At 41.9% G+C, this 19,871-nt stretch overlaps 1 protein-coding gene across 3 annotated transcripts in view; it reads left to right on the top strand.

Moving 5' to 3' along the window:
- LOC106580748 (RNA-binding protein Nova-1) overlaps nt 1-14,636 on the top strand; it is a 55,805-nt gene extending 41,169 nt beyond the window's left edge. For all 3 annotated transcript variants that reach the window (XM_014162114.3, XM_014162113.3, XM_014162112.3), the window contains one exon: nt 4,490-14,636. In XM_014162114.3, the coding sequence (XP_014017589.1) occupies nt 4,490-5,518 (1,029 nt within the window). In that variant the 3' untranslated portion in view covers nt 5,519-14,636. The remainder of the gene's footprint in view (nt 1-4,489) is intronic.
- Nucleotides 14,637-19,871: the final 5,235 nt, after the last annotated feature.

Genomic DNA, 19,871 nt, shown 5'->3' with positions numbered 1-19,871 from the left:
GTTATTGGCTTACTTTGTTCCCCTTTGCATGGTTTTTTGGTTATTCATTGTCAAGCTTTAAAAACCGAAGCCTGACTGTGGCATGTCTGCACACTTTCCCTCTGCGGCGCGCTGTAAACGAGACACGCGAAAGCAGCGCAACTGAAGTTGAATTCACCGATGCGAGCGCATCAAGCTGTCATTAGTTGATGACTCAACTGTTGACTGATTTATACTCGCTTGTGTATCCTACTCGCTTGTGTATCCTACTCGCTTGTGTATCCTACTCGCTTGTGTATCCTACTCGCTTGTGTATCCTACTCGCTTGTGTATCGGGCCTTGACACGTGTGCGCTAGCCTATTAGCTACGTTATGACTGACTTGTGATCATTGCCCTTGCTAGTTTGATTGCATTGACATTCCCAGACTTAGTTACAGTCATTTGTATTTGTTCAAAATATTGATTCATTGAAACTGAAACAGTGAATCCCGAATGGGTGGAGGCAGCAAACAATGTATCAGACCAGCTGTGATTTACAACCTGATAACAATATGTTTTGGACTACCAAGAAACGTATTGGTGAATTATATTAATAATGCATTGACCTGCATCCATCTATTCTCTCAACCTCTTATAAAGTTGGTTTGAAGCATGAACTGTGAATTTGATATTTTTGACTAATATTATGTTTGTCTGTTTCATGTCTGCAAAGTAGTTAAAAAACTGTGAGTTCCACTTGTAAAGTCCTCTCCTCAAATACTGTATCTTTCTGTTTAGATATCAGTTCCACCCTATTGTGTTTGGCTATAGCATCAGAAAGAAAGAAAAGTCACACACTCCCTTTATATCACTAGCATGTCTAAATGCAGCTTTCTTAGTGTGATAGGGAGTGAAATGGAGGGAGAATGAGTGGATTAACATTACTGAGAAAGGGAGGGGCTGAGATGACCACCAGGGTTAATCCTTACGGCCACAAAAAAAAAAAAATATTTCAAGAAAAATGACAATTGTTACATCTAGCTAGCGGCCCAGAGTGCGTGCCACAGCGCTCGTTCCAGGCATGCATTCATTTTTCATTTCATCATTTGATTTGCATTGTGCGTGCGCAGCAGGCGGACGAAGGTCCATCACTCGGGACCCTTCTTGTCAACCTTTGGAGCGGAGCGGCTGGTCGGCTGCAGTGTGATGCTTCTGTGTTATTTTTAACCAGGATTTTTTTTTTCCAGCCTCGGAGAGAGAGCCACACACTGAATGGCAGACGAGGCAGAGAGGAGCGGCTAAGCTCGGGGATCAGGAGACAGGCGATTAACCTAAAGTCTAGTGCTTAAGACTTCAAAGTACAAACAGCCCCCTGCTCATGGATCATTCCACGTCCATGGGATGGACAGAGGGCAACAGTTGCTCCGTGTCCCCACACGTACGTAACTGGGGGCTCGTACGTAACTGGGGGCTGGGGAGGTTAGAGAAGGGTGGGGTGTGGTTCTGGCGTCCACAGACAATAACGCCCTTCGGGCTCCTTGCTGAAACAGTGCTGTGGGGGGTTTAGGGTGAGCCTTAGGCCTTGACATAGAGAAGACATGAGCTGAGCCTCTCAGTATCCCTGAGCATGGTGCGAGAAACCAAGAGAAGGGGTGATGAACAGTGGGTGTGTAGTAATGCTACAGCAATACATTCTGTCAAGCTATGGGCGTGATGGAAACCTGGAACCGAAAAAGAAGCGGTTTCTATATCGGGGACGGCGGCAGCCTAGCAAATGACGCTGTTTTATCTCTTTGATTGCTGTTGGCCTTGTTAACTTCTGGGGTATGTTTGTTTTGTTTTCATGTTTGTTATCTCCGAAAGCTGGTTCTGACATATTTCCATCCCTCAGCACACCCCATCCCTATTATCCCTGCTCCCCATCAGCGCAGCCCCAGCCTCCTCCTCCCCCCCCCCCCCCCCCCACACACACACACAGTACATAATGAATGACTAGCCACGGCTGATGAAACGGCAGCAGGTCTCTCTCACCTCTCCCGCTATTCTCTCCATCTCCTCCTTCACAACTCCCCCCCCCCTCTCTCTCTCTCTCCCTCTCTCTCTCTCTCTCTCTCTCTCTGTCTAGCTCTCTGTCTTTGAAGGAAGAGGAAGGAGGCTTCATTGTCAGTCTGCCTGAGCATTAGACACACATTCAGCAGAATGAGTTCGGCGTATCTGTCGACGTTGCTCTATTCTTACCCCACGCTAAAGAGCCTACATTTTAATCAGCAGCTTGCTCCGACGCACAGGCCAAATGTTCTTGCCTTTATAAAAAAATATGAAAAAAATGAAAGTCAGCTACAACTCTCGGGGATGAGGACGATTATTTTAGATTAAAATGGCCGCCCATGTCATGGCGAGGGAAACTCGACGGCGACCAAGAAAAAAAAAGAACGCTTTAGAAACAGTGCATGGGGGGTAAAGGACTTATGAGAGAAAGACAAATACAAGTTTGAATGTCTATTAAATATTGAAGAGCTGAATGTGGTCCTTGAGACTCATCATTAGCAGTAATGGGTTTTATGCATCGCACCATTGAGATATTTATTCCACTGCTTCTTCTAATCTTTAGGAGGCAAGTCCCATCTGAGTCATTACACATCCAATCCAACAACATGCAAAAGGTGTGTGTGTGTATGTGCGCACGCACGCGCGTGTATGTGCAATGTAGAAGATGAAAAGGATTCTTAGGAGAATCTTTCCTCGTTCTCTCCCTCACTCAGTTGTTTTGATCCACATCTCTAATGTGTGCTTGAACGAAAAAGAGGGAAATATTTTTGCCTCAACACTGAACCACACAAATTTGTATGAAAATTAGGGGGAATGTTGTGAAAAATTGGTTGTGATAAACTGGATGAGCCAAGACCAATTTATATGGCACTTATCCATATGGGGCCCAATCAATGTGTTTTTTAATTTATTTATTTTTTAAACTAAAATAATCCCTCAATTCCAATGCATGGTTATTCTTCATCACTGTCACAAATAAATATGTGAATAAAATATTTGAATACAAACACAAAATAATATTTTCTGTTTAATAGTTTGAAGTCAAGTCTTGATCTCCCTCTGTCCCTGCTTTCTGTTAATTTCCCATTTCTATGGAAATTCACAGCCAGCAAGGCTACAGAATCAAGGTTACAGCAGCGCCTCTGTAAAGAAATGTTGATGGTTTTAGGACTGCAGCAAACATTGAGAACGTGTAAAGATCAAATCCAGCCACACAAAAGGAGAAACATGGAGTCCATGCCAATTACTAGCCCCATACTTCCCCTGTACACACACACACACACACACACACACACACACACACACACACACACACACACACACACGTCTCTCTCTCTCTCTCTCTTTGTTCCTTCCTTTCTTTCTTTGCTTTGTCCTCCAACCAACACTCACTTGCTTTTCTTTTGCCATTTTTGTAAAATATATTGAAAGAATCGTTTTGTAACTGTTTCCACGTTGTTTGATATGGACATATTGTAGGTAACCTGTGAGACTTTAGAACAGAAACTCCTCTCATGTATCATCCTTACCTAGTAGGTTTATTCAGAACATTGTGTGACTTGCGTTGGTACAAAACTACCCTTGTTCAAAATACCACTACAGTATATTTAACGATCATAAATCATTTGTGGTCCTTATCAAGTACATATCAAGTACTGTACTTATTAAGAAAAAAAAAATTTTCCCCCTCCTTACTCTCTGCCCAGCTGGCAGCTTTTCTCTAAAGTTGTATAACAAAGGACAGTGAATGCGTGAATATGTTTCAATATGGGTGTTTATGTGAGAATGTATCCTGTTTATACAGTACATAGTATACACATAGTTGTATGGAGAATTGTTTAGTGTGTATGTGTGTGTGCACGCTTGTGTGAATTTGGGGGAGTCTAGTTGCTACGCATCACTTCGACTCCCTTTCAGTACCCCTTGAATGCTGGAGCTGTGTTTCCATGGTAACACGGACCCCTGGGAGTAGATGCTTTTCTCCAGGAGCCTCTTCATAACCACAGATTCACAGCTCAGGAAACAAAGAGAAAAAATACACTCTTTCTCTCTCCCTTTCTTTCCAGAAACTACTCGCTCTGTCAATGTTATAATGTTTGGTCCAAGGAGTAAAAACAACTCACTCTTATTTGTCAAAAATGCTACGCCGTAAAAAAAATATCTTGAGTGTATCCCCCTTTTTGTGCTTTTATTCCCCTTTGCTAGCCCCCTCTATTTCAAGCTCGATTCACTCTCTTTTTCTCTGTCTGTCAGGTATTTCTAACGTATTCCCTATTTTCACTCTTTGTTGGTTATCTTACACCCTTCTCCATTGTTCCGGGTTATTTCAAGCTCTTATCTTGGTTATCTCTTTTCTTCCATTCCCTCGCCCAGTCCCTTCCTCTATTCAATTGATATCACACTTCTGTCATGTGGAGATACAATGTTAAAGCAGTGCGGTAACCATCTCTATGTCCTCTCTCTCTCTGCTCCTCTCCCCAGGCCAAGCTGATAGTGCCAAACAGCACAGCAGGTCTGATCATTGGTAAAGGTGGAGCCACAGTCAAGGCCGTCATGGAGCAGTCGGGCGCCTGGGTGCAGCTCTCCCAAAAACCAGAGGGCATCAACCTGCAGGAGCGAGTGGTCACCATTAGCGGAGAGCCCGAGCAGAACCGTAAAGCCGTGGAGATCATCGTTCAGAAGATCCAAGAGGACCCCCAGAGTAGCAGCTGCCTCAACATCAGCTACTCCAACATCTCTGGCCCTGTGGCCAACTCCAACCCCACCGGCTCCCCCTATGCCAACTCAGCCGAGGTGAACCCCGCTGCTGCTGCTGCCGCCGCTGCCACAGCCTCCAGCCTCCTGGGTCAGGCCACCATGCAGAGTATGGGCGGCTTCCCCACCACCATGGGTCCCAGCTTCTCAGGCAACGACCTCTTGACCATCACCTCTGCCCTCAACACGTTAGCCAGCTACGGCTATAACACCAACTCCCTGGGCCTGGGGCTCAACCCCGCCGCAGCCTCAGGAGTCCTGGCCGCCGTAGCGGCTAGCGCTAACCCCGCCGCGGCTGCCGCTGCTAACCTCCTGGCGTCCTACGCCAGCGATGCCTCCACCAGCGCAAGCCACCAGGCCGCCTCCCTGGGAGGTTTCACCCTTGGCTCGCTGGCCGCGGCCACGGGGGCCACCAACGGCTACCTGAGCGCCTCGTCCCCGCTGATGGCACAATCCCTGATGGCCACTGAGAAGCAGATGCAGGAGGGGGCCAAGGACGTGGTGGAGATCGCTGTTCCTGAAAACCTGGTAGGAGCCATCTTGGGGAAAGGAGGGAAAACGCTAGTGGAGTACCAGGAGCTGACTGGAGCCCGGATCCAGATCTCCAAAAAGGGAGAGTTCATTCCCGGCACCCGGAACCGTAAAGTTACCATAACCGGCTCTCCCGCGTCAACGCAGGCAGCTCAGTATCTGATCAGCCAACGGATCACGTATGAGCAGGGTGTGCGCGCCACCAACCCACAGAAGGTGGGCTAGAAAATGAGAATGGAAAGGAAGAAAATGAGTGGGGGCTTGGGGAGGAATGCAAAGTGAGAGAGAAAGGGAGAGGAGAGCAAGAATGCTGGAAGGAATCATCCACCCGTTTTTTGGTGTTTCAGTATTCAAAAAATTATGCGATGCAAAAATTTGCTCGGGGAGAGAGGAGAAAGTGTAACGCGGAAAACAAAGGAAAATAAGGTGTAAAATGTAAATACGGTTTTATTACTTAAGTCTTGATGTTTCGGGATTTTTTTGTTTGTTTTGTTTTCTAGTTCTTTTGTTTTTTGTTTGTTTGTGTATTCTCCGGACAGTGGTGAATGCGATTTTAAACTGGCATGCTGCCGCGCTGCAGTTTGGAAAAGGGGGGCGGTGGGGGTACTGGGGGCCGACCCCCATGGAATCAGCCCCTTCCCCACCCCCACCCCCATTCCTGTGTAGCTCACTGATGTTTTTCTTCAGATTTGCCTTCAATTTCAATTTGCCCCTTACCCTGCCCCCCACTTTTCGCCCTCCCCCTACAAGGGTCTGATAAGACTGCAAACCAGTGCTTGGTTAGAGATCTAAGGAAAATTCCTGTAGTTGATGACATCCCCCTCCATGCCCCGATCCCTCGCCCCTCTCCCAGCCACCCCCACTCTGGTTTGAGCAAAGGAGGGGATGGGAGAGATGTGCCCAAGCCTTCCACACATGGATTATCCTCGTATCCCTATAGCCTCGCGCCTTAGGTTCTGATTTAGCCAGATGCATGCTATGCCACGCTCCATATTTATATCCGGGATGCTCGTGTTTCTTATGTAGGACGAAGGCAGAGACGCATGGTGCATCTCATTGGGTCAGAATTCTAGCGTAGCGCAAGAGTACATATAGAGGTTGGGGCATTTTTCTCAACAAGGTTTGCAGTCTGATATTATTATTATGATTATTATCGATATCATCATCATTATTTATTAATATGATTTCACCCATAACGTTTGGTATTTTCATTGTTTTTTAAATCTGTAAATTCAGGTTGACATGAATGTAAAGACTATTTTTGATTTGATTTGTTTAATTTAAGTGGATTTAATAACATGTCACATAGTGTAATATACAGTATGTCTTATTTAAGTCCAGTAAGAAATGGAGTATAAGCACCACTGCAGTGATGATGAAGAGTAAGGGTCAGCTTTGATATCCAGTAAAGAGCAGAACAGTAAATATTCCATTTAAAACACACACACACACACACCCTGTGATGCCATTTCAGTGCTAAAAAGGGATTATAACATATCTACATGGCAGATTACGGTGAAATCAAGCAGGCTAGTCTCTACAGTATATACATACATAGCTGCAAAATGAAAATGCCACTTGCACAACAGGCCCAAGAGCACCGTTCACATTCTGGCTGGGACGAAGCGCTCTAATAACGTCAACCCAAAGTTGTTTCAATGTTGTCTGAGCTCAGATGTCTTTCCTCCCTCCAGTTTAGCCTGTGTCCCTCAACATTGTGAAAAGCCAAAGTGTTGTTGGGACTGTAGGGCCATAGGCGTCTCCACTGAGATATCCAGCGAGCGCTGCTCTTCTGCCTGTGGCACTCTAACAACACTCTGTCTAGACAGGCCAGGCGAGAGACCAGGAACAGGGGCACTTAGAACCTAGAGGTGGCGACCCCGCCAGGATACGTCCATACTACTGAAAAATACAAACACTGAAGATGAGAAAGTTGATCTCACTAGGGTCCATGCAGTTTGCCAGGCCTTGTCTTTTTTGCGAGCAGAGCTATTGATATTTAGAAGTTGCTTTCCCTAATACTTGCTCTTATCAAGCAGTATTCTTCTGTCCACGGGGGGGGGGGGGGAATGTAACGTGCTACGGTCTGTTGGGCGTTAACTACAGCTAAGTCTAATGGTTGTGGGTTATTCTGCTTTTGGCAAACTGCAGGGACCTCCCACTACACGTTCCATGCAATGGATACTGCCCACTAACCTATAAGCTGCTATGATTTTGTTTTTTTTATCTTGTTTTTTTTGCAATCGGAGTACACTGAAGTTGATCTTAATGCACTGTGAAGTGTGGGGATCGTTTTCTCTGCCCGTGAGGTCAGGGTTGTGTTCTGTAGGGAGCTTTGTCACAGGCGTATGCGTTATTATGTCAGGGAAATGTACGCATATGAAATACCAGGCGACTAATCATATCTCACGAACAGAACTCTATTTGCAATACAATATCAGTTCTCAGTTAGATATGCAAGACGAGGAAAGAGTATTCATGTTTCTAAACACTACATTGAAACCAGGATCCTGGATTGAGGCGTTGGATGTGCTTTGACTCAGTTTGGCAATGAAAGTAATGGGGTTGTAGAAACAGTCTCTAATTGGAGGATGGGATTGGGGAGGAGTGGCAAGTGTGCATGTTCAGCTTTTGCTATTCAAAGACAACAATAGTTGGAGGTATGTGGAGTTTTATCCCAGTTTTGACAGGGTTGCTCTAATCGTCCGACTTCCCTTTTTATATATTGCTGTTTTCACAAACAGTTGAAATTGATATATTCTGTTAGCCAAATGAAAATGGCTGGCTAACCTAAAATGTGATGACTTATAAAATGCCAAAGGAGGAAGGGGGCACATTTTGGTCGACCCTAAACAATCTAACTTGGTCTGGTAAGGGAACCTATCTCCCCAATTGGACATTTAGACACTAATGTAAAGGAAATCTATCCAATGGTGGGCTCTCTCACTATTATTCAACATTGGAATGTTTTCTCTATTGTCTATTGGAGCGACAGTGAGCGCGTATCTCGACAGATTGGTAAGGAGGCTTCTTTATTCCCATCTAATACCATCCACTTTCCTCACCCTCCAACCCTTGTACCGCCGTGCACCCCATACTTACACATCAACCCAGAGCCCCCCTCTCACATCTCTCCATGGGTGATAATGTCTGGTGTTACGATGCATGTCTGTTTGCCCTTCCAGACCACAACTACTACAAAACAATGACTGTCTGAGTCTCCTAATGCTTTGAGGGTAGAGAGGACAGCGTCGCCTTGATTGTAGAGCTGAGCATTAGAGTCTAGTTAGTGACCATTTTGCCAGCAGCAGTGAGAACAAATTAGTAGGTGACAGTGGAAGTAGGAAAGAGAACCTGCAACCAGGCAACTAAGAGGGAAAGATACCAACTGACTTAATTCTGTCAACCCAATGGCCAGTGGCTTGAAACCATATTTTATATTGTATGTTAATGACAGGAGTGAAAGCATTTGCTACATTTGGAATGCATGGGCAGATACATACAGTACATTCATTAACACATTCACATAGATTGCGAGTAGAATAAGGGAAATACTGCTTGTTGAAGTAATGAAGAAATGACAGAGATTACTGGATATAAGCGATACTAAAACTGTGACAAATCAATGTGAACGTTATCAAATACAACAATATCAATTACCTGTAGTTGGAGATCACGAGAAGGTGCCAACAAAGTTTGTCAAAGGATGGCTTTGTTATCTTTTTTATCGAATTCAACAAAATTACCCCATGATGATGGGGTTTTAGGGCGTCCATTTTTTGTTTGGTTTGTAATTGAGGGGATGTAGATAAAATGTGATGAGTACTGGAAGCAATATATGTAGTAGCATGTTGTCCTTGTATTGTCTTTTTATTCTGTCTGTTGTCAAAGCTTTGGATTTACCTAGATGTTAAAATAGATTTACCTAATTACAACTTTTTTAATTTGTGAAATTGCTGCTATTTAATAAGTGATGTACTAAAAATAAAGTTAAAACATATCTGATTGGTCGTTTAGCAGGATGTTGTAGTTCCCAGAGGTGTGCTAAATGCTATACATGCTGATAAGATAATAATTACTGTAAAAACAAACTCAACAAATAAACCTGTGCCAAAATAGATCTTTTAAGACTGAAACTAAAAATGCGCGTGATTTAAAAAACATTACATGAAAGGAAACATACTTTTATAAGAAAAAAAATGTGAAAAGTGCCAAACGAACCATATTTATAATTGTAAATAGAAGGGAATGGTACAAGAGACTTTTTTTGTGTGAGTAAAATCAATTAAAAAAAGAAGCTTTTTAGTTAAACCTTTTAATGCCCTCTTTACTACTATGTGACATAAAATAAGGGATTGTGAAGGAAGGGAGCCATCTTGTTAGCCAGTTATCCAAATTTCCTTGAATTCTACAGTACTTAGACTCCGGGGCCAGAAGAATCAATGTATAGATAGATTAGCATGGTTAATGATACACATGATATTAACATTCTTAATACAGCCTTTTATAGTTCTGAAAATGTATTTTGTGGAGATAGATGTTATCTTTTTTGCACGTCTATATTGCATGATATCAAAGTGAAGCGTGGACAAAAAAAAATGTAAGAAACAAAAATTGTAAAAAAAAAAAATTAGGCGGTGTGTTTTGTTCGTTTTGAAGACAAATCTTTGCATGCCAACAATGGTAAAGCAATTTAATTTTCCTTGACACATTTTCAAACGTGTGTTGTTTTCACTAAAGACATGCAGGGACTTAGTCCATTAGAGCAGGGCCACAGTGTAATTAGATTGTATGACTGGATGAGTATTTTGTGAGACCATTGTCTAGGCATTAAAACATTCTTAGAGAGATAGGAACAAACTTTTGATCAAACATGAAACAATTCTGGTTTTTTTTTTGCTGGTTGAGCTTCTTTTACTAAAACTGCATTATTTAATTCCGGATCACATTTTATGCTTTTTACCATAGATACCGAGATATTGTCCATGAATGTACTCACCTCTGCATAAGTTTGCATATCACTCTTTGATCATGACTTCAGGGCTTGAGTGTCCATGTGTTTTGTGTGAATAACTAACATCAGGTAGGCCAGATCTGGCCCTAGTGTCATTCTAACCATCTGTTTCCCCTTTTCGCTCCCTCTGAGCTTGATCTCTTGTCTTGATGTAAATATGCACTTTATATTTCTCATTTAGACAGATTTCTCATTTAAACCCCCATCTCCTAAAAGGAAACTAGGAAAAGTATTTTGAAGTGTCAAGCTAGGCCGTGTGTAGACACCATGTTTTTTTCACTCTCTGTTGCTGTTCAGCTTTGTATTCCTCAATCCCCTGGGTCTCTCTCCAGAATTTGGGACAAGGTGTGTTTTACTCTCTATTCAGTGAATTTGGTCTCATTACATGATTACACTTTCTATGACAAAAAGTTCTAGGGAGAGAAAAAAGGACAAATATTGCCAATATTCCTCATGTTGTCCATTGCCCAACTGTCATTCAGTTTCACCATTAGACAACTGAGTGGTGTTGGCATGCTCAAAAAGGGATTGTAAATAACGAAAGCTGGTCAGCCACAAGAAAACATAGCTTTTCCTCATTTAACACAGGATTTTGCCTTTTGTATATTTCTGAAGCGTTCAATGATCTAGAATAGTGTCGAAAAGGGACACTCAGTTTAAACTATAACCAAATTGACATCCCTGTTCCTAGCGATGCCTCAGTTGCAAAAGAATGTCAGCATGAGGTATACTGTATAGCTCTGTAGAGTAAGCTGAGATGGGGGTTTGTGCAATAGTGTAGTACCTTGCTGTGCATGTGCTATTGTCTGGCTCTTGTGTCTGTGTGTCTGCAGTAGGTCAGCGTCATGGTGTCGTCCCCATGTTGCTGGGTGAACAGATCTGTTTTGTGATGTGCAGAGGAATGCAAACTTATGGTTCACCTGCTACAGGTGACATCATTGCTTTTCAGTTGGTGTGTGGCTACTAGTGCTCAACTCCAAAACCTCACAATGCCCCAACCCCCGCCCTCCTCGCTCTCACCCGCACCCACCACCCTTAGCCAGACATTCACGGAACCCAGGGTCACACTCTTGAGCTTGTACCCCATCGAAGCACCAGCAATTTTAAACTGCATTTGTCATATCACTGTTCAGTTCCTCTTTATTGTTTTTCTGTTTTTTATTTGTACTACGCTCTCTAACCTAGACCAATTATAACAAAATGCCATTCATGTGTATCCTGTTTACTCCCCTTTTCTCCTTTTTGCACTTTCACTGCCCTCCTTTTCCAACCACTCCCCCACACTTCTGCTCCGATCCCGCCACACCACCAAACCCCCCACCTCCTCCTCCTCCTCCTCCTCCTCCTCGAGTTTCTCCCGAGTGCCAAACAAAAACAGTACCATTCCAAACTTTTTTGAGTTTTCTTGTATGTTGGACATCCATTGGACGCACCCATGAAGCCAGCATGTTCCTCCATAACATGATGTCAGTCATGACGCCTCAACATTACCCAAAAGAAACAGATCAAAAACCCCCGAGCTAAAAGCAGACCTGGATTAACCCGGTAAAGGCTGGCTACCTCTCATAAACTGCTTTTCCTAATTCTCTATCATCTCTTCAACCTCCAGGACATCATTGATTGTGTGCCATAGTGTTGGGGGCACTTGTCACTCTCCTCACCCCCAAGTCTCTCCATTTGATTTCGATGGGAAAAATAAAAAATCCATCTCTAATGACGATTTTTTTTCTTTAACATTAAACCACACTCAGAATGGTGTGAGGAGTGTAATCGTCAGCTGCGCAGCCATCCTCTGTCTTCTGAACTTTGAACTTTTCACCCCTCATGAACTTTATTGACCTTCTTCCTCCCCTTCTATGTTCATCAAACTGTTTGGACTTAAATCTCCATTCCATCACCAAACCTATTTGAGACTGTGCAATTCTAGTTGAAATTATTTGATTTTTTTTGTTTGTTTCTTATCAGTGGGGCAATTCACAGAGATAAAGAAGGAAAAATCATCCACAAAAGAAATACAGACAAACAAAAAAAACAAAACAACTGTTTCTCCACAATTTCATTTTTCTCTCATTGTAAATATTTTTGTCAGGTTTTGTTGAGCTGTAAAGAGAGGCGTGTTCAACAGAATGGGGCCGGCAGCATAAAATCCACTTAGTGGAAAGAGGAAAAGAAAGGTGCACCTCATACATCTACTCGTTTGTTCTGCTACGGTAGCTTGTGGTCTTGACATTGGTGTGACCTGCTGTATTTGTTGTTGTTTATCGCCATGCTAGCTCCACTTAGATAAAAGGATATAAAAACGCAACAGATAATTAAGTTCTGGAGCTGAAAATCCTCCTCATGATAGAATTGTTTACATTTGCTACCGTAGCTGTATTCGTTGGTGGTTTTGTTTCGCTTAGTGTGAGTCGTAGTTATTGTAATGCTTCGTAGTGGAAGAACATATCAATGTGGAGAACTTGCTGGGCTCAGCACCTTACACTAAATGTGGGACACACAAGACTAGGGGGGAATAAACGTGTCGCTCCCAAACCACAAAAAGGAAGTTGAGTCCTCTTTAGTGCAATAGAGTTACTGTGGTTTACATGATAGAAGTGATATAGTTTATAACTATGATTATGTTAATTAGGCATATTGTAGGTGGGTGTTGGTGAATATAAATGCCAACATGACAAAGGTGCCCGTAGTACCAACTGAGACATATCTCTCTCAGTGAGTTTAGTACAGTTAAACTGACTGAAAGTATTCATTTGACACAGCTAGACTGGACTGACCATATCATTGCTTAGCTTTGTGCTCCACTCACAAAGTTTTATGCTGCCAGCCTCATTTTCTGATAACACTTCATGAGCTATTTATTTTCAACCTATAATATACTATTAATAAATGACAAGACAACAAGAAAAAGGGAATGACTGGAAAGGTGAATTATTGTTTTGTTTTTTAGTATTTTAGTGGTTGCTTTTAACACCATTCATTAACTGACTTAAAGAGTATTGAATATTTAATGTAATTGTAGTATTGTGTTTGTAAAAAAAAAAGAAAAAAAAGTAGTGAGTTGTGTTTATTGACTTGTGGATTACCAGTGAAGTCGGCAATCTAGTGCTAATATATATTTAATCTTTTTTTAAGGATTATTCTTTTCCGACAGCAACAACAGTCATTATAAATGTTCATTTTAGCATCACCTGTCTTCTGTTGTCTTATTCTTCACCTCCCACTACACTCAGTCTCATCCAAGTAACACATTGCAAGTTTGTGCCTGAAACCATGTGCTCGGTCTGGGGGCGGGGCCATAAGGTATGAGCGACGTGTGTGTGTGTGTGTGTGTGTGTGTGTGTGCGCGCGTGTGCGTGTGAATGGAAAGGCTGCTATCTCAGCCTTGGTGGGTGTTCTGTCCAATGTCCACCAAAGCTAAAACCTGGAGGGCTTCCATTCACCAATGGAATCCCCTGACGTTATAGCTGGAACTTCATCATGTGACCTGAGTCGACTCTATCGTTCATAACCCTCCCACCCAACCACTCTCCACCGCTACCCTATCCCTGAGTCATCCCCTTACCACACGTCATCACCATGTGGTGTTCTCCATCGATAACATACTACTCGACCAGATCCACATTAACATGTCTCCTCCATGTTTCCAAAAGGAGCGCGTTGCCAGTCAACCTGCTTCCCACATGATACTCAACCATCCTCTCTAGCTGCCGGGGCCAGGCCAATCAGAAATCGATTTGTCTAAAAACAAGAGGATAGAGAGAAAGAGAAATAGTGATTCTCAGGGTGTCTCCTTGATCTACCTTTATATCCTGCGTTCTGCAGTTGTCCCACTTTATTCTGCCCTAATGATTTCTATGGAGCCCAAAGACGACGATGATTTCCATGTTCATGTAATGGTTGCTTAGCAATTATTCTGAGGGATGATATGCACCTACTTAAAGGAGCGTGCAAATACTGTATTGTTTACAACCTAAATGAGACCAACGCTGTTGAAAAAGAATGTGTAGGACAAAAACAAATTCCGTATTGCTAAATGATGACATTTCAACGACAATTTTTGTGACATGAGTTAATGTAATTATGAGTCATTGCATGGTACTATTTTTTGCAATGAAAATATATATTTTTTGAACTGTTAGAATGGATGGTACATTGTCAAATTCGTGCAACATTTAGACGCTAATAATAAAACAAATGTTGGTGTCAGTGTTAATGTCACCATCAGGAGAGGTTTTGGACCAATGAATGGCAAAATGTTGTAAAGGTTTTGTTCATTTGTACATGGTAATAATGGCTCAAATAAACCATTGAAGCTAATTGTCAGGTAGACATCATTAGTCTTACTAATTAATTAATCAAGGCCCACACATTGGTTTACCACATTAATACTCAAAGAGGTGCTTGGAAAACAGTTGATATTGGACAGAATACAGTTATTACTATAACCAAACCCCAAAAGAGGTAAGTTAAACACCCCTACTTCTGTAATACAATGTGCACCTGATATTGGGGTGTTTCACAAACACACGTTTACCCCAGGCAGAAAGTATATTTCAAGAGGATTTAGTTATATAAGGAGGACATGAATGACAATGTTGGACATGACCATGTTTTTGCTGAACGAGCATCAGGAAATCAGGAGTGTTGCAGCATAGCAATCAGAGGTTATGAAACAATCTGAAGGGTTGGGACTCCTCTCACCTCATCCAGTACACCCAATACATTAGAAATGACACAGTCAAGATGTTGCTCTTTGACATTCTCATCCTCCCACGATCACTGTGCACCAACCAGTTCATTCAGCCAGCAAAAACCACCCCCACATTCACCATGTCTCCACAACCAACCTATCCGGACCTGCGGATTTAGGCAGATCCAAGCAACTTCTGGCCAATGGGCTTAGACCTCTCCATGCATTGGCTATTGGTTTATTGACCTGCAGCACAGCAGAGTCTCCCGGCATATCAATATTCACAGCATGGTCTGAAAACCTAACCTGTCTCGCAAACTTTCTATACACTAAAGAAGTACCTCCAAGGTTCAGAATGAAACAGAATTGATGGTTTACTGCACACACCTCCCAACGTTTGTAATGAGCCCCTGAGCTATGTGATAGAGCAATGTCAGAACTTTGATGTGCCTTTCGTTAGGCGCTACTGTAGATGTGTTTGTTTTGTCTCCTTGATAGCTTTGTAGTCATACCAGAACTTCAATGAACTGAAAGGAGGTAAGTCATGAGATTAATGGAGAATAACTGAATGTTAAAGGGATAGTCACCCCAAATGACAAATTGGCACATTGGTTCCATTACCCTGTAAGCAGTCTACAGACAAAGAATGACAGCAATCCATACTTTACTTTTTAGCATTTGTGGCACAAATCCCATTACTGTCATGGGACCGATATTAGCATTTTTCATGCATCATGTCCAAATCATCCAAAGTATCTAAAACTGATTGTGAAGCTCAACAAAGTCACATATATGTTTTGAAAATGATGCGCAAAAAATGCTAATATCGGTCCCATGGCCTGAATGGGATTTATGCCACAAATTCAAAAACCTTAGCATGTGGAAACAGTGCCAAAGCATGGATTGCTGTCATACCTTGTCCATAGACTGCTTACAAGGTAAGGAAACCAATATGTCATTTTTGGAATTTGGGTAAACTATCCCTTTAAAGGGTGTGTTTGCGCTGTATTATTCACTCTACGGAATACCACTCAATCTCTGCAAGCCTCATTTGTGGCTTGTGTTTTTCGTGAAAACCTCTGGGCATCTGGTGAAGCCGCTACAATGACAGATTAGGCCCCTCCATATCCCTCCCATCTATCTCTCCTGCCAGTGGAACTGGAGTGGTGGTAGCTTGTGCTTCATCTTTGCCAATGCAGCCAATCCTGTTAATTGTGCATCTCTCCTGCCTGAGGCGGTATTGATTTTCCTTCTCCTAGCTGCTCTTTTTCCATTCCCTTGTTCATCTGAAACCCAAGAATCCCTGTAAATCCCAGACCAGCTGTTCCATGGAATTCCCTCGTCCTGTTCGGAAGTTAGATAGGAGAGGTAGGATAGGCATAATGCCTTGTTGCTTTCGTACAGCATCTTGTCGCTGAGATCTCGGTGCTTCTCCTCAACTGCTTCTCAGCTGATGCTAGTGTTGGCTAACATCCTACTCAGTTCTAGAGGACAGAGAGTGAGAGACAAAGAGTTTGCCCTAATACAGTATGCTTGAGTCTGGAGCGACTAGACTGTGCACCTAGTTGCACCCTCACCTAAGAACAAGGACATCAAAATCAACTCCAATTGATAATGTCATAATAACAACCCAGTCAGGACTTGACCCTATGGGGTCCATGGGATAAAATATAGATAATCCCCCTCATAGATAAGATGATAGCGATTTATTATGTGCCATAGATACAAAGGCGGGGGTGGTGGGTTGCTAATAATTATTTTTAACCTGCGTTTTGCACAATCAGATTGTAAATCAAACCTGCTTTGCCTGTGGCTACAGTACAGTAGCATTAGTCACACCACCATACCTACTGTATGTAGCTGTTCAGATTTCTGTCTGCAACATCACACCCATGTCCACTCACACCCTACTGCGCCGTTACCTAGGTCGCTGGTAGGGGGCTGTGCATTTGCCAGAATAAACACAACATATGTTTTGAATTTATAAAATACACAAGCACTTCATCCTTAGCAAATCACAGTGCTATACTGCCTAATTGAATTCCATGGAAGCTCATTTCTATTCTATTCTCTTGTGCTTGGCTATTCCAGGCACGGATTGACACAGAGGATAAGAATAATAATGTGTCATAACAGCCAATGTTTGAGATTTGTTCCCTTACGAGATGTTTTGACCAAGAGTTAAGAGAAAGTTCTGACCAAGAATTGCAGAGAAAATTCTGACTAAGAATTAACATAGGTACATAGACATTTGATTGACTTTAAATTAGTGAGTACTTTTATCCTGTGTTTATATTAATGACAATTTCACCCTTCCCTCTGCTTGAATCAATAGATAAATGTCTTTTTAATGCAATATTTTGTATCAAAATGAGGGAAGACACATTTTCAATTATAGACTACATCAGATTTTAAAGTAGTGGCTGATAAAGGAGATTATTTGTAATTTAATTAAATCTGAAATTGGAATGTATATTTTTGACAAACAGAATGCTATTTGTATTTCGACTGCCTGTGGAAGACCACGTTTCTGTTCTAACAGTTATACCACAATTTTGGCAATTTTACAGGGACTCAGGTCAATGTTTGGGTTATTTCTTGAATGTTTTCATCTACTTATTGCATGTTTGTCTAGGAAACTAATATGTTGTCTTTGATTGAAGGAAGATACACATTTGTAGACTGTCACAAGGCTGAAATCTTGAAACTAAATCAACACTTGTCTTTCAGCATTCAGTTGTTGCTGTCTCCCATTTGCGTGTACCTTCTATGCATTTTAACAAGTATTCACCATAAAAGTGATATCAAATTCCTGGGCCTGGAAATAAACTTCAAACCACTGAGCTACAACAAATCCCAAGGTTGGAGAAAACCTCAACGGACTTCTCTCACTAAAACTTGCCGTCTGTGCTGGTACAAGAGCTGCCCATCTTTGACTAGCAACAACGCTCAAATTATTCTCGCATCCTAAGTAACTAAAGTGGAAACTGGCTATTGTCCTCTGGCAACACTTTACATTACATAGGCATTGAACTTACTAGCCTGTTACAGTGTAATAGGCTGTTCCACAGGTAGTTACATTGGCATGAGACGGGCCTATGTAAGGACAGGTGTAGCCAATGATTTTATAATTATGGTACTTTGCTTCACGGGCCAGTTTATAGATTATATTTCCGAGCATTTATTCCACAGACCAAAATGTATTCCATCTGGTTGATAATTGTCTTTAAATCAAATTGATTTAGTAATTTATGCCAGTCAGATAAGCAAAATACTGAACAATGATTGTACGTTTTTGTATGTTTTTATTTTTTATTTTTTGCTGTTGTGATATTTCTAACCAACATTACAGACTAAGTTTAAAATAAGAAACACATTTCATTCTTAACTATTCCAAAAAGTATTTGAAATGTCATGAATGTTTGATTATTATGTGTATAAATACAAATGAGAATAAATACGTTTAAATTGCGATGCAAAAGCTGTGATTTTAAAACACTGTAGCGTGTACAGTGATTCCTTTATCAATTTTATGGTACATGATATGTTCTGCAATCTTGCAGTTGTTGTTTTTCAGTTCTTGAGCATATGCTTTAATAAATACATTTTCTACAGTATACAAGGGAAGCCTAAGTAGTGCCTGCTGTATTATTCCAGTATCCTATATGTGAACTGTCTCTGTGTGGTTAGTAGCAACATGATCCTACAGGGAAATAGAGTGGGTGACAGTACATCCAGCATACCAATAGAATTCTGAGCCTGGGTCGATTGAAAGTGGATTTGCATAATGAGAATGGTTTTTGGGTGCATATAATTTTCCAACTGATGATACTCTGCATGTGTGTGTTTTACTAATGAGCCCATCTGAAATTATTTGGCATGTAGTACCTGCAGGAAATCTGAACAACTATGATACCAATGGACAAAGGAACACTCTGTAATGACATCAGGTAATTAGCACGAAACAAACGTTTTCATTTGGCTGAGGGAAATGACAATGCCATCATTCATTTCAGTCCTTTCAATAGCTTTGGTATCTTAATGTTTGTACGGTCCTAAACTGTCTTTGTATACGATACTTTGTTTCATTAAATTACCCAAAGGGAGCAGCATACGCTGTACTTTATAAATGCTCACATAATTGATTATCAACCATAGCTGTACCATGTATAGTCATTGTTCCAGCAATTTGTGTTATACAGCTAATTTGAACAATTACAAATCAAAGCAGCCAGGAATATTAAATGTACACTGACTCACCCATTTGCTTAGGATAATGAGTTCCAGCCAGGGCTTGCTAATCGATCACAGAGGTGCAACACTGTGATTTCCTTACAGAGACGACAGGGTACTATTAGGTACTCTACACTGGTCGATACAGACTGCATGGTGAAATTCAAAGTCCTTCGACACCAACCGACCACTCATCACCTGACGTCTGGCTTCATGTCCTGCTACAGACTTATTTTGTACACCTGCCACCCGGAGACTTTCCAAGGATCGCTTTAACCCTAGAGGCACACATTAGTCTTTTTCGGGCCTCCAGAAACACAAACATAATTTACCTTTCTATGGAGCCCTGGCCTGACACTTAGAAGGCCTCAGATGGAAGATTCTGCAACATGCCAATGAACCATTAGGGAGAAGCCAGGGGAGCTCAAAATGACTTGGCCCAGTTTGAGACAGACTGAGGCAGTTGTGTGGATTTTACTCCCATGGGCTGATGGGTAAGGAGCTGCTACTTTAACTTGAGCAGGCACACAGAGCAGGCACACAGGGACAAGAAGGTAAAGGTTGAATAAAGTACACGAGGTAAGATATTATTCAACTGGGGAAGGTCATAGACTAGATATATTAAGTAGGACACAAATAAT

The sequence above is a fragment of the Salmo salar genome, chromosome 20 (genome assembly GCF_965601325.2).
Source record: "Salmo salar chromosome 20, fSalSal1, whole genome shotgun sequence".
In the NCBI taxonomy this organism is placed as follows: Eukaryota; Metazoa; Chordata; class Actinopteri; order Salmoniformes; family Salmonidae; genus Salmo; species Salmo salar.
This window is presented reverse-complemented; position numbering and strand designations above follow the sequence as displayed.